The 16,045-nt window shown below is 48.7% G+C and overlaps 1 protein-coding gene across 1 annotated transcript in view; it reads right to left on the reverse strand.

The window, feature by feature from the left end:
* Window positions 1–457: 457 nt before the first annotated feature.
* The window catches only part of GTF3C2 (general transcription factor IIIC subunit 2), an 86,501-nt gene continuing 70,913 nt past the window's right edge, over window positions 458–16,045 (reverse strand). Inside the window, 4 exon segments of the mRNA XM_082250696.1 lie at window positions 458–874; window positions 5,847–5,954; window positions 14,228–14,380; window positions 14,676–14,804. Of these exon segments, the coding sequence (XP_082106822.1) occupies window positions 683–874; window positions 5,847–5,954; window positions 14,228–14,380; window positions 14,676–14,804 (582 nt within the window). The 3' untranslated portion in view covers window positions 458–682.

Genomic DNA, 16,045 nt, shown 5'->3' on the forward strand with positions numbered 1-16,045 from the left:
CTGATCAGGACTGAATGGACAATGCTTTTGATCTGGAATAATGCAGCAACATGTCAGTAAAATGGACACGAAGAGTCTATTCAAACTGAAGGTTTTATCATATAGAATTATGATGGAATCAGGTGTGAAGACCAAATGCCTGACTATTTGGAAATGTCCCAGTAAAAATCAAGACAGACACGGGTATAAAAATGCAGATTTTTAATAAAGAACCAGAAATTCACCTTCTAAAGCAGCTCAATGTGAGCGAGTGTACATTAAAGGTAATTCCACAACAGACATCGTCTGCCTATCCCCCATTTCCCTATCAGCCATCCCTCTGGCCGCGTTCATTTCACATGTGTCAGATGGCACTGGTCAGGGACAGAGAATCTTCGTCATCCTCAACATCTCTCAATGGATAAAACTGAGCTGAATTCAAATCCCCCATAATATCCAGCCTGGGGGGGCATACCTCTGACCACCCTAAGCCTCAGAGGGTCATGGTACATAAGTGCTGTCAGGAAGGGTTGGGGAATGGGGGTAAAAAATTCACCGACATTTAAAAAAAGATAAAAACCAAGAAGTGATACAAATATCTCTGAAGATGGACCTCGTCTTTGACGGTATGACGTTCCCAGTGAGATAGACGCTCACTCTCCTGAGGAGTCTACAGACATTACTGTCACTATACAAGCTTCTGCTATAGCTGACTTTCAGGACTACAGTCACTCTCACATGTACGATTTGTAGCCTGGAACTGTGCGGTCTTCTCCTCAATCATCCTCCGGCCCACTGAGGACACCAGGCCACGGATACAGTGCACCCGAACCAGGCCAGAGTGACCCGCTGAAACGATCCATGTGTACGTATCCAAATTAGGGCTGAAACGAACCTGGAAATGACAGAAATAATAAATAGTTGACTGCATAACACGAGTTCACCAAAAGCAGATAAAAAGGCTGGCAGATCAATTCCCATCCTCTCCTGTGGCGATTACAGACAAAACAAAAAATGGGATCTTCATACTTACCTTAAAATCCATTTCCTGAAGTCCATGGGGGGTGGGTATGTGCAAGGGACAAGCGGAGTTCCACCCATTTTTAATACGTTGGATTACATAGATGTATGTAATCCCCTTTAAAACGACTTTTACCAATGGAAACCTTTTTTTTTTGCTAGTAAATACCTTATTTTCTTGTTTATTCCTCCTCTCCTCACTTCCGGGTCCGATCGGCGATGACGTCATTCGGCGATTCGCAGTGTGTGCTGGGATGTATTCCATGCCAGAAATCTCACAGTATTACCCAGGAGCTGAGCTGTACTGTGTGTATGGAGGCATTGACCTGCCCCGCCTCCTCTCAGTGAGTTGTACTGAATGCATTGTATTCAGGCCGTTCTCTGCCCCGCCTCCTCTCAGTGAGTTGTACTGAATGCATTGTATTCAGGCCGTTCTCTGCCCCGCCTCCTCTCAGTGAGCGAGGACTGAAAGCATTATATCCTCACTGAGCTCACTGAGAGGAGGCGGGGCAGAGAACGGCCTGAATACAATGCATTCAGTACAACTCACTGAGAGGAGGCGGGGCAGAGAACGGCCTCCATACACACAGTACAGCTCAGCTCCTGGGTAATACTGTAAGATTTCTGGCATGGAATACATCCCAGCACACACTGCGAATTGCCGAATGACGCCATCGCCGATCGGACCCGGAAGTGAGGAGAGGAGGTATAAACAAGAAAATAAAGGTATTTACTAGCAAAAAAAAAAAAAGTTTCCATTGGTTAAAGTCGTTTTAAAGGGGATTACATACATCTAAAGTTACGAAAATGGGTGGAACTCCACTTTAAGGTCTATGGGGAAGGAGATTGGCATTGGGGTTTCAAGGGCCTTAAGGTCCATCCGGGGGTGGGAGAGGGCCTTGAAGTCCATCTGGGGAAGGTGACGTGGTGGTAGGGGTGGTCAAGGGCCTTGGAAGTCAACCAGGGGGGGTTGGTTTGTAGCAGCATTAGACAAAGGCCTTTTTTGGAAGTCTAGCAGGGGACAAAGATCTTCAGATATGGTCAGGTTTTAATGTCATCTAAAGGAGGATTTGGACACTGGCAAGGAGAAAAACCTTAAGCCTTTCCCCAGTACAACCCCCTCCTCTACCCAGCACGCTTCTTCAGTTTTTGAGATAAAGCAGTACTAAAGGCATACAGAAAAACAGAGGGACAGGGCCTGTGTTCTTTAATGAACTTTAATAGGTTTTACAGGTTGGAACATAAACATTCATCCATGGAGACCCAGGAAATCAGATCCAACATTGGGACAACTAAAAGCACTCTGAGGGCTGGGCCATACAAGGAAACCAACAACAAGCCTCACTGGGGAGGGCAGAGGACCTCTAGCAGGCCAGGAGCTACTAAAGGTGGGTGATGGTAGGTGGGTTAAAAGGGAGGCACAGAATCGGAAACTAACAGAGGACCCACCAGGATGCACAAATCAACCCCTCCAATTGTAGACGCAGGAGTGCACTTTAATGCGATGGGCTGTCCTGGGTACTAGCCCTTCGGGTCAGGCTCAGAGGGCCTAGAAGCACCTACTGCAAAAGAAAATGGAGAAGGGTTGAATTCAGCTGACCTTTTCCAGGACCTCCAGGGCAGGTGCATGCTTTGACCCCCTGTGACATTATTGGTTATGGTGTCCAGTGTGGGGCTAGAGCGATGGCATCCCTCAAAAGCCAATGGTGTCCGATGCTCTTTGGATAGATCATCAGGGTCCCAGCAATAGAACCATACTGCTCTACGCATCTGTATGGGCATCAGACTTGTGAGGAGTTCTAAAACTGAAGCATAAGGCTGCAGACATTTGCTCCACCCAATCTCTGAAACAAGGGTCAATCCTTGGCAAAGTAAAGAGAAGGTTTCCCAGCTGCCGCACACGTCACATGACAGATAAAGGCAGCCTTAGTTCAATCCATCAAGGCCATACCCCCAACATGTTTCGCCCCGTCCCAGGGCTTAATAATGGACTTCCATGGGCAGGGTGAAACACGATGGGGGCGTGGCCTTGGACTGAGGTTGCTTTTATCGGTCTACCACACAGCCGTGGGAGGTGTGCGGCAGCCTGGAAACCGACTTTGAAAGCCTCTTCACTCAACGTGCGCCAAAAGAGTGGCACGCATAGTTAAAAAGTCCTGAGTGGATATGGAGATTCTTCAGGAGAGGTCTGGGGAACTCAGCCCACTGAATAGAACTAGCAAAGATGCCCCAAAAACCATGGGGGTACTGGGTTCCAGATTACAGGTTCCTAAAGTAGATCCTAAGTGCCTAAAGTAGATCCAAAGTAGATTCCAGGGGGGTACTGGTTTCCATATTACAGAGGACGATTCCTAAAGTAGATAACAGGTTTCTAAAGTTAGTCTAAAGTAATCTGAAATGGATCCCATGAGGGTACTGGGTTCCAGCTTACAGGTGACAGTTCCTAAAGAAGATCCCATGGGTGTACTGGCTTCCAGACTATAGGTGACAATTCCTAAAGTAGTTTCCAGGTTCCTGCAGTAGATCTAAAGTAGATCCCATGGGGGTACTTGGCTCCAGATTTTAGGTGACAGTTTCTAAAGAAGATCCCAAGTAGATGTCCTCAGAACCCCCCTAGGGGTGTATGGGCTTGGCTCAGCCATAGCAGGGGGAACTCTCCCTCGCTGTGCAGACATGTTGTAGGTGCTTAGCGGTAATGCAGCTAGACCCAGAGCTGGTGAGGGTTGAGTGGCGGGAGATGACCAGGAAGAAGCAGCGGTAGAAGACTGGAGACCCACATGAGGGGCTTGCAGGCAGTGGCATGGTGTCTCCTCTTATGCTGAATGGTGGGAAAAAGAACATGCGGAACCGAGATATCAGTGCTCCAGTGTTTTCTTAGTGCCGGTTCACACTGATCCGACTTGAACCGCGACTTGTCAGCCTGACAAGCCGCGGTCCGTCGGGCTCCCATTGTTTTTGGACAGGAGCCGTTCTAATAGTCGCTCCGACTTAGAAAAAGGTTCCTGTACTACTTCGGGGCGACCTGGAGCGACTTGCATAGACATTCATTTTATGAAGTCCGTGCAAGTCGCGGTGCACGCGACTTCACAGGTCGCTCCCGAAGTCGCGCCGCTGCAGTGTGAACAGGCACTTACTGTGGTGAAACTGACAGGGATGGGAAATTTAAAAGGTAGCTATTGGTGCAGACAGTGAGGTAGGTCCTTCAGCCTAAATGGCTTTACTCACTAATTGAGCCTTCAGAGACAGGGCCACAACTCTGGACCCAGAAAGCACTATGTAGGGAACACAGTACACAATGTAAAGCCCAGTGCCCGAAGGCCACATTCCAGGCTAGCCTATCCAGTCCAGCGGGGTCCAGGTACATGCCGAGGAAAGGCCTCAATGGACCAGAAAGAAAATGGTTTAATCGGCGGGACAGCCAGTGAGACAGAGCCGCATACAGAGGAATATATACAGAGAGCGAGGAGAGAACCACACTGTGTTCTCATTTCATGCATCATTAACTCTCAGCTCTGCAGGCAGAAATCACAGAGTGGAGCTCTGCACCATTCCTGCAGATGAGAATCAGTCCCCACCTCCCCTCCCCCACCACATCCCGAGTATAGCAACACTGACCTCTGATCTCATATTAAAGCATCTACCAAGCAATCAGCTGTTCAAGTCTTATACTTCCGATCACTGCTCTCCAGCCTGGACTGTCTCAGGGCTGACCCCACCCAGGACCGGTATTTCAGTCTTTGCAGAATGTGGAAAACTCTGCAGTTTTGTTACACCTCTTTACCAAATTCATAGCTCTGCACAGGCTGTGCCAATTATGAGGGGTTCCCACCATCCCTATGCTAGGTTCTTGGGTCTGTACACCTGCTGTGTCCATTATGAGGGGTTCATTATGAGAGTCCATTATGCCCATTATGAGAGGTTCCCACCATCCCTCTGCTGAGTTCCTGGGTCTGTACACCCGCTGTGCCCATTATGAGGGGTTCCCACCATCCCTCTGCTAAGTTCCTGGGTCTGTACACCTGCTGTGCCCATTATGAGAGGTTCCCACCATCCCTCTGCTGAGTTCCTGGGTCTGTACACCCGCTGTGCCCATTATGAGGGGTTCCCACCATCCCTCTGCTAAGTTCCTGGGTCTGTACACCTGCTGTGCCCATTATGAGAGGTTCCCACCATCCCTCTGCTGAGTTCCTGGGTCTGTACACCCGCTGTGCCCATTATGAGGGGTTCCCACCATCCCTGTGCTGAGTTCCTGGGTCTGTACACCCGCTGTGCCCATTATGAGGGGTTCCCACCATCCCTGTGCTGAGTTCCTGGCTCTGTACACCTGCTGTGCCCATTATGAGGGGTTCCAACCATTCCTGTGCTGAGTTCCCAGGTCTGTACACCTGCTGTGCGCATTATGAGGGGTTCCCACCATCCCTGTGCTGAGTTCCTGGGTCTGTACCCCTGCTGTGCCCATTATGATGGGTTCCCACCATCCCTGTGCTGAGTTCCTGGGTCTGTACCCCTGCTGTGCCCATTATGAGGGGTTCCTACCATCCCTGTGCTGAGTTCCCAGGTCTGTACATCTGCTGTGCCCATTGAGGGATTCCCACCATCCCTGTGATTGTACACCTGCTGTGCCCATTATGAGGGGTTCCCATAATCCCTGTGGTGAATTCCCATGTCTGCACACCTGCTGTGTCTGGTATGAGGGGTTCCCACTATCTTTATGCTGAGTTCCTGGGTCTGTACACCTGCTGTGCCCATTATGAGGGGTTCCCACCATTCCTGTGCTATGTTTTCAGAGGAGCCCTCTCCTAACAAACCCTACCAAATGCTGTGTGTGGAGGAACAGAGCGGCTCACCTTGTGTATAGACTCCAGCTGGACGCGCTCCATGTTCATATCGCCCTTCGTCTCATTGGTTATCATCCTCCTGTTGGGCTCTCTGCTGTTAATACGATGGAAGTCTCTCTGTGGAGAGGAGAAGAGATAAAGAACTCAGTATACCCTGGAATATGGCCCACCTATCACAGATCTTTTTTGTTTGGATGGAGCAGGAAGCGGAGATTTTCTGCCTGGTTTTTACTGTTCAACGTGCCCGATGGGAAATAGTTTCCATCTGTACCTGTTCTGGTGACCACTGTTCACTACCAGGGAGTGCAACTTCCCAATGGGGGGAGGGATTGAGGGGGTCAGCCCTTCTGTCACGCAGCACTAGCATTCCAAGCTCTAATCCTACCCAGGACACAATCTGCATGGAGTTTGCATTTTCTTCCTGTGCCGTAGTTCTTTATTCACAGGCTTCCAAAACCACCAGCTATCGGGACAACGGGACGAAACGCATCAGCTGGCGTGGCCTAAGGCGAGGACTGGGTTTTGGAAGCCAGCTACATTGAATAAAGTCCTACGGTGTTATATCAGTGTGCGGGCTTTTTCTTCACAGTCTACAATAAATGCCAAGCAGGACGAGTAGCCAGAGCCAGCACCATTTGGACAGAGGTAGGTGGTATGGAGCCTCCAGCAACCTGTGTGACTCAAGATATAGACAAACGGTACTGAGCCTCCTGAGGTCTGTGTGTGTCAAGATACAGACAAAAGGTACACTACTGTGCAAAAGTCTTAGGCAGGTGTGTAAAAAATGCAGTAAATGAAGAGTACTTTCAGAAATAGAAGTATTAATAGTTTATTTTTTATCAATTAACAAAATGGATAGTAAATGAAGAGAAGAGAAATCTAAATATAATCAGTATTTGGTGTGACCACCCTTTGCCTTCAAACTAACATCACTTCTTCTAGGTAGACTTGCTCAGTTTTTGAAGGAACTTGGCAGGTAGGTTGTTCTAAACATCATGGAGAACTAACCACAGATCTTCTGTGGATGTCAGCTGCCTCAAATCCTTATGTTTTCTACATGTCATCCCAAATAGTCTCCATGATGTTGAGATCAGGGCTCTGTGGGGGCCAAAGCATCACTTCCAGGACTCCAGGTTCCTCTTTATACTGAAGATCGTTCTTAATGACATTGGATGTATGTTTGGGATCGTTGTCCTGCAGCAGAATAAATTTGGGGCCAATTTACGCCTCCCTGATGGTATGGCATGATGGACAAGTATCTGCCTGTATTTCTCAGCATTGAGGACACCATTGATCCTGACCAAATCTCCAACTCCATTTGCAGAAATGCCGCCCCAAACTTGCAAGGAACCTCCACCATGCTTCACCGTTGGCTGCAGACACTCATTATTGTACCGCTCATCAGCCCTTCAACAAACTTCCTCCTGCTACAGCCAAATGTCACATTTTGGCTCATCGGTCCAGAGCACCTGCCGCAATTTTTCCGCACCCCTGTCCCTATGTTTTCCTGCCTAGTTGAGTCGCTTAGCCTTGTTTCCACATTGGAGGTTGATGACTTTTTGGCTGCAATCCTTCCATTAAGACCACTTCTGGCCAGACCTCTCCAGACAGTAGATGGGTGTACCTGGGTCTCACTGGTTTCCACCAGCCTTTCCCTGATCGATGGGGTGTGAGTGGTATTAAAACCCCCCTTCTTTGTATGCACTCACAAGGGATCAAAAATATCACAGCATGACAAAAAGCCCAATGCCTCAAAAAATTTAATGAACAGAGGGATGCAACGGCCGTCGAAGAAGTCATAATGACGAAACGCGTCTGGACAGGAACACCCACGCCGCCGGCTTCTTGTCTCCACCCGGGATCGCCGCTCTCATCTGAGGACAGGTGACAGAGACTGAGAAGGAGCAGGTTACATTCCTTTGTTCAATGAGGCATTGGGCTTTTTGTCATGCTGTGATATTTTTGATCCCTTGTGAGTGCATACAAAGAAGGGGGGATTTTATTAATAAACCTTATTTTAATATTACGCTATGTAGCCCCCTCTTCTTTCCATTTATATTGTTGAGTTTCTATGCTCTGGGCCTACTTCTATCTAATGGTGGAGTGTCAATATAACACGAGATCCCTACTGCAGTTTTGTGATCTCCCGATTATTCCCTATGAGGAGTGGTTGATATGAGGATTTATTAAGCAGTGATCTGGTGAGTGCAATCTATATTGGGAAGTGGAGCATACGTGGTGTGGTGAAGGCACTTTCATTTATTGAATCATTTGGATAAAATCATTATGAGATGGACTGATGAACTTTGTTACGCTGTTTGCAAAGACAAGGGGTTATCTAGTTAACATTAGGAGCGCTGCTAAACGTTTTGATTGGTTTTATGTTCATTGAATTTTTTTTTGTTTTAGGTTTATGCGAGTATATAGCAGCAGCACCAACTGCAAGAGTTGTAAGAATCCTTTTGCTACATAAGCGCTGGGGTTGGAGGACATTTGTTACCTATTTTTTGTTTGTTTCCACATATGAAATTGATGATTGGTATAATATGTTTATCATACACCTGACTCGAATCCTAGAAAATCACGGACTGTGCAAGTGTACAGAGTCTGCAAGTGTAAGAAATGATGTTGGTTAGGAGCCAAAAGGGTAGTCACACCAAATATTGATTTGATTTTACATTTTTCTTCTGCTCACTCACTTTTTAATTTTTCAAATTGATAAAAAAAATTGGGTTTTTGTCTTACCGTAAAATCCTTTTCTCCGAGTTCATTGACGGACGCAGTCACTGATCTTCATATCAGTAAGGTTATACTGCCCCCTACAGGAGTAGGAAACTAGGCAGAAAAAAGTTCTGGCTACGCCTATGGGCAGTCCCAGGGGGTATACCCTCTCTCCCTGCTATAGAATGTCAGATTCGTATCAAAGCAGTGTCAGAGAAATAATACCAACCCAACTCACAATAGTGGGGCGGGTACTGCGTACGTCAATGAACTCAGAGAAAAGTATTTTACGGTAAAACAAAAATCCAATTTTATCTATCGTTCATTGACGGACGCAGTCTCTGATCTTATATATCAGTAGGGACGTCCCAAAGCAGTGCCATAAAAATGAGGGATGGGAACAGCAGAAAAGTATTCCCCAAGGCTAAACCATAGCCAACCAGGCAACATAGGACTCATCAGAACAACAAGATAAGACCCACCTGAAAAAACATTAAACACCCTCAAGGGAAACTAAAACACCCTTAAAAAACGGCAACCTGCAAATCTTTGCGGCCAAAAGAGGCATCTGCAGATGCCAGCACATCCACCTTGTAAAACTTTGTGAAAGTGTGAACAGACGACCAGGTGGCCGCCTTGCAAACCTGAAGCACAGATACCTGATGGCGAAAAGCCCAGGAAGCACTAAGCGCCCGAGTAGAATCCGCCTTAACAGGGAAAGGTGGAATCTGTCCCTTAATCGAATAAGCCTGCACAACTGTCTTTCTGATTCACCTGGAAATAGTCGCAGTGGACGCAGGCAGCACTTTCATTGGGCCATCCGCGAGTACAAAGAGCGAATCTGACTTTCGAAAAGACTCAGTAGTCGCCAAGTACACCCTGAGTGCCGGAACCACATCCAAAGTACGTAATGCAATTTCCTTAGGATGTTTAGGCTTAGGACACAAAGAGGGTAACACAATGTCCTCATTCAAGTGAAAACTGGAAACCACCTTCGGAAGGAAGGACGGATCCAGACGAAGTACCACTTTATCCCTGTGAACCACTAGATAGGGAGAACGACAGGAGAACGCCACCAGTTCTGATACCATGCACGCAGAAGTAATAGCCACCAAGAAGGCCACCTTTTGGGATAAGGTAAGCAGAGGAATCTCCCGAATACTTTCAAAAGGAGGTTTCTGGAGAACCGACAGCACCAAATTAAGGTCCCAAGGTGCAAACGGTGGTCGCACCCCCTGGATAAACCTACGCACCAGGGAATAGGCGGCTAGTGGCCATTGGAAGAAAATTACCAAGGCCGAAACCGGACCCTTGATAGAACTCAAGGCTAACTTTTGATCAACTCCCCGTTGAAGGAAAGCCAAAATCCGAGACACCGATTAAAACCCCAAGAGACTCACACTACGCAATAAAAGACTGTCATGTACTATGATAGATCTTCCTAGAAGTCACTTTCCTCACTTTAAGCAGAGTAGGAATCACTGAAGCAGACAACCCCCTGTCCTTCAGCACCTGGCTTTCAATAGCCAAGCCGTCAAAGACAGCAACTGTAAAGCAGGATGGAAGATGGGCCCTTGAGACAGTAGATCCTCCCTGAGAGGAAGTCTCCATGGAGCGTCTGTGACTAGCCTGACCAGGTCGGCGTACCAAGCACGGCGAGGCTAGTCCAGAGCCACAAGAATGACCGGAATCCCTTCCGCCTCAATCCTGTCTTGGCAGCAACTTGAGAGGAGGAAAGACATACATCAGCTGATACTGACCCCACTGGCCACCAGCGCATCCGTGACATCTGCCAGAGGGTCCTGGGAGCGGGCCACAAACCTGTGCACTTTTCTCTTGATCCGAAACGCCAACAGATCTACATCTGGAGTGCCCCAATGAAGGCACAACTGCTGGAACACCTCTGGATGGAGAGACCATTCCCCTGGATCCAAGGTCTGTAGAGTGAGGAAATCCGCCTGACAATTTTCCATTCCCGGAATGTGAACAGCGGAGAGAGCTGGAACAAAGCGTTCCGCCCATCGGAGGATGCCGGCCCCTTCCAAGGCCACAAGAACACTTTTGGTGCCCCCTTGGTGATTGACATAAGCCACGGCCATGGCATTGTCCAATTGAATATGCACTGGAAAACCCTGAAGGTACTCGGTCCAGTGGACTAGGCAATGCCTGATCCCTCTCAGCTCCAGTACATTTATCGGTAACCTGGATTCTTCCATGGACCAGACTCCTTGAGCAGAAAACCTGCCGAGAACCCGGACAGACTGGCATCCGTGGTGACAATTGTCCAATATATAGGAAGGAAAGAACTCCCTTGTTTGAGCATCGGGGACCGAAGCCACCAGATCAAGGACTCCCTGGTCACCTGGCTCAGCTGGATCTGATTGTCCAGGGAATTTGGATTCTTGTTCCATTTGAAAAGGATTTCCTTCTGGAGGATTCTCGTGTGGAATTGAGCGAAGGGGACCGCCTCTAAGGACGACACCATGAGTCCCAGAACTCTCATACAGGTCCGAAGGGACGACCATTTGCTGGACAGCAACAGCTGAATCGCAGTCTGGAGTTTTTCCGAAGGAAGAAACACCCAGTCTAAAAACGAGTCCAAAGTCAGACCTAGATAGTCCAGTCTCATGGAAGGGACCAGGGACGACTTCTGAAGGTTCAGAATCCATCCGAACTCCTCCAGAGCTCGCTTGGTGATCTCTAAATTTGTCACCAGCACCGTGGGAGACTCCAAACAGAGAAGCAGATTTTTCAGGTAACCCAGAATCGATATCCCCCCGCTGTCCTAACAGCGCCAGGACCGGAGCCAACACCTTTGTGAAGACCCGAGGAGCAGAGGCGACACCAAAGGGTAACGCCACAAACTGATAATGATCCTCTCCCACGGCAAAGCGCAGAAACCATTGAAGTCCTGCACATACTGGGATGTGAAGGTAGGCATCTTTGATGTCTATGGAGGCCAGCAAATCCCCTGATGTAGGGAAGCCACCACTGTGCGAACGGATTCCATCTTGAATTTTTGAACTCCCACAAAGCAATTCAGTGCCTTCAGGTCCAGGATTGGATGCACCTTTCTTCCTTCCTGGGGACCATAAACAGGTTTGAATAAAAGCCCTGAAAATGTTCTGCCCCTTTTGTCTTGTATCCGGGATAGCCACAGGTCCGCAAAGATGTCCCCTCATCCTTCAGGAAGGGGCCTTGAAGGACTTTGCCTTATCAACTGACCCTGAGGGACGAAAAAACTTCTCATGTGCTGAAAAGGAGGGCCCCGTCTGCGACGCGGGTCCTTACCCTTGGTAGCCTGTGGGAGAAAGGTACTCTTACCCCCTGTGAGACCTTTGATAATGTCATCTAGCGTAGCCCCAAACAGGCGATCTCCTTGAAAAGGCAGATCAGTCAGGGCCTTCTTTGGCTAAAGTGCTGGTCTGCGGATCAGACCTCAAAGTATATGCCGGAGGACCACCGCCGAAACCGACAGTTAGCCCAAAATGGGAGCAGCATCCAGCGCGGCATCACAAACAAATTGCACCCCCTGCACCAACTTGTCCAACAGCTTCGCAAAGGCAGGGGGAAGTTCTTTGCCCTCCAGGTCCTTGCCTAGCAATTTAGCCCATTCAGTCAAGGTTTGCAATACAAGGGCAACCGTAAACACCGGTCTTAGTGCAGACCCCGCCAGGGAGTACATATGGTGAGCCACAGACTCCGCCTTTCCTTAAAGGCGGGGAATCCTCCACTGGGATCATGGTAGCTTTTTTCAGTCTTGAGACCGGAGGGTCCACCATAGGTGGCACAGTCCACTTCTTTATAAAGGACTCCTCAAAAGGGGTAGCGCCTAGCAATCCGCTTAGGAACCCCAGGGGAATGCTTTGGGCGGTCCCATTCTTTTTTGACCATATTGTCAAAATATGCGTGAAAGGGAAAATCCTTTCCCGCTCTGGATGGCTTGGGAGTGCCAAACGTAACCTGCGCCTCATTCGCAGTCGCGTCCTTCATTTTTAGGGTCTTACGCACAGTCCACCAGCACCTTTTCTTGCACGGTGGCAGAGGTAGAGATGTCATTCTCACTATCAGAGAAGACAGGGAGCGAGGTAGTATATCCGGCATCTGCAGTGGCTGAATCAGATTCAGAATCTGACATATCAGATGAGGCAGGGGTAGGCAGAGGGCGTTTTTGGCACCTCGCCCTTGAAAGGCCACCTCCACCCAGGACACAAAGGATTCCAGGGCTGCCGAAAGTGCATCTATAGATAGCTGGGATCCAGAGGGCCCTGTGGCCTCCCTGAGGGGGTCAAGTGGGGACACTTGTTGTTCTGCAGGGTCCATGTTGCACCATGGGAACCCATCAGCAAAAAGTTGAGAAATTTGTTTTCTTTTTTTTTTTTTTTTCAAGAACGTCCCACCGCGCTACAGCACCCCCAAGAGGCAGGAAAGGGGGCCTTGGGAGTGACAGGTAAACCCCCCACGCACTATCATTCGTCCTTTGTCGGTAGCGCAACCACCAACCCCCACCGTCGGTCTGAAGCTCGGTCCCAGCCCCCGGGAGTAGTCCCATAGCCCCAGTAGTGAGGGTCCGGCCGTCCTAGGGAGGGGTCTGCGTCCACCCCAAAATCCGCCAGGGGAAGAGGGGAGAACATTTAATCACCATACCAGGAACAGGCGGGCGCCATCTCCTGACAGAACCCCTCTCCGCTGAAGTGGGGGGGGGTGGCTGTCGGCCAATAAGAACATTGTTACTCAGGCCTAGACTCGGTCATATGCGACCTGGCGAGACGTTTAACTCCCGGGGCCAGTCCCCGTACAGTGGGACTATATTGCGGCCGACCTAGCACGGAGCTGGGGTCTGCGCACGCTCGCTGGCCAGCTGGGGTGACCACTGGATCCATAGATCCAGCCCGTTGCCCAGATCCTGCTTAGTTGCTTGTAGATCTCACAGAAAAAAAAAAAGTCCGGAGAAAAGCGAACTAGAAAAAACAAAAAAAACTTTTGCCAGGACCAGAGATCCCAGCAAGGAACTAGGTCCTTACTCCTGACTAGGCAGATTAAAACTGACATTCTATAGCAGGGAGAGAGGGTATACCCCCTGGGACTGCCCATAGGCTTAGCCAGAACTTTTTTCTGCCTAGTGTCCTACACCAGACTGCGTCCCTCAATAAACGATAGAGAAAAAACTATTAAAATATATATTTTTGAAAACATTCTCACTTTGCAGCTTTTCTTCACACCTGCCTAAAACTTTTGCACAGTACTATATGTGGTACTGAGCCTCCTGCTGTGTGTCTCAGACCACAGACAAAGAGTTAGGTGGTCCAACAGCCTCCATAGTGACACAGTGAGAGAGTGGGGCCCATTACCCACAGCAAGAAGAAAGGGCCCATTACACAGCGAGAGGGTTTGTTACCATCTGGATTACCAAATGACGCCCCATCCTTTACTGCTGTATTTAGGTTATGTGGTTGTCAATCCCGGTGACGGGAGGAAATCCCTCTAAGCTGTTAAACTACAAGTCCCAGCATGTCCCAGAAATGTTCAGGTCTTCAACAGCTGCCTGCTAAGAAGGACATTATGGGGAGAATATGAGATTTTAGTGATTAGGTGTACATAGACTTTCACATAAAGTTTGGCTGAGAAATTCCCAAAAAGACGTCACCAGAGGGAAGAGCGATTCTTACCAGATCCGTGTCCTGGAAGAGGAGGCGGGCACGGCAGGCTGCCGCTCGGAACGACTTTGGCTTGAAACGTTGGTAGTCCGTGCTCTCTGATGGGCTCTGTGTGTCGCTGTCCGCGGGAGGAGCGGAGGAATGGAAATCCGCTTTATAAATGGGCTACATGGAAAAGACATAAAACGACCATTACTGATAGATGAGGAATCGGCACTACCCGGCACAGGTGAGCGTCATCTTGTAGAAGGACCTTTTTAACCACTTACTGACCGCAATACACATATACACGCTGCGGTCTGCAAGTGGTTTACCGGGGTTATGGCTGAACCTGGATACATGAAGATACATTATATACAATTCAATTACACAAGAATAAAATCTATCATTTCTAAAATGGGACCTCTGACACCTCCAGGAAAGTTACAGTTTTAGAGGTGTGAATTGCGCTCATACTCACAAATCTACGGTCAGCCGGCCGTTTGGTGTTAAGAGAATGGACATTGAGAAAAGGCATCATGACGGCCATCACCTCGCCTGTAATATCCCCCGCGGTAACCGTCCCCAACCAGTCCGAGCCGGACACACTCTGCAAAACAGCATGGAGAATAGACTGTTGGGAGATCGCGGGATGGAAGGTTCAGGTGACGCAATGTGATATTTCCTGCGCTGATACTACATCCTTACTGTTAGAATGGATTCTTCCCAACCCTTGCCTGGCCAATTCAGTCATAGCCTTCCAACCCTCTAAGCTGTGTCAAATTATAGAGTCCTCCATACTATACCTCCGTCCAGCTGATCCAATCAGTACAGTCCACCAACTTATAATGGGTATAAAAAAAAAAAGAAATCCCCCCCCATCCCCCTCGCCCATACTATATTCCAACCTCGGCCTACCCTTCCAAATAGAGTCTCCCATATTACATTCCAACTTCCCACCAACCCATCCAATAAGTAGAGTCTTCTATATTAGATCTCAACTTCTGCCCAGGCCTTCCAATCAGTTGAAACCCACATACTATATCCCAACCTCTGCCTAGGCTATCCTCCAATCAGTAGAGTCCCACGTATTATAACAACCTCTGTCCAGCCTATCCAATTATTGGTTTCCTCCCATACCATATCCTAGCCTCTCCAATCAGTAGAATCCTCCATACTATATCCCAACCTCTGCCCAGCCCATCCAATTAATACAGTCTTCTAAACTATAACCCAACCACTTAAAGCGGAGTTCCACCCGAAATTTATACTTACCTCCATCTTCTCGCTCCCGGTCACCTGAAAAACAAATGGATAATCGCAATTTTTTTTTTTTTTTCACTTACCTTTTAGAGAAAATATACTCACCTTACTTCCTTCTTCCTCCCCTAGGCGGCCACGGCGATTCGTCACTTCCTGGCTTTTGCAATGATTCCTGGGAGCTGAACGTCATAGCTCCCAGGAATCATTGCGCCTGCACCGGCCCCGACGTCAGTTCCGGGGCGCGCGCGTCATTCCCTTCTAAACAGCTTCTGGGCATGCCCAGAAGCTGTGGAGGGATGACGCGCGAGACCCGGAAGTGACGTCGGGGCCGGTGCAGTGCATCGTGGGACCAAAGAAGAAGGAAGAGGACCGAAGAGGACGCGGAAGAGGATCGCGCTGGCTTCAAGCTGCCCACACCTGAGATGGCAGCGCTGGACAAGACAATTTCAAGGTAAGTATTTCTTCTGAAAGGTAAGTGCAACCCGGGACAGATCAGAGGCTAGCCATTGTGGAATGTGCTAGCCCTGACTGTCCCGGGGGTATTTTTATAAAAAAATGTATAACGAGGGTGGAACTCCGCTTTAACCA

The sequence above is a fragment of the Pelophylax lessonae genome (assembly GCF_965119305.1).
Source record: "Pelophylax lessonae genome assembly, chromosome: 3".
NCBI lineage: Eukaryota > Metazoa > Chordata > Amphibia > Anura > Ranidae > Pelophylax > Pelophylax lessonae.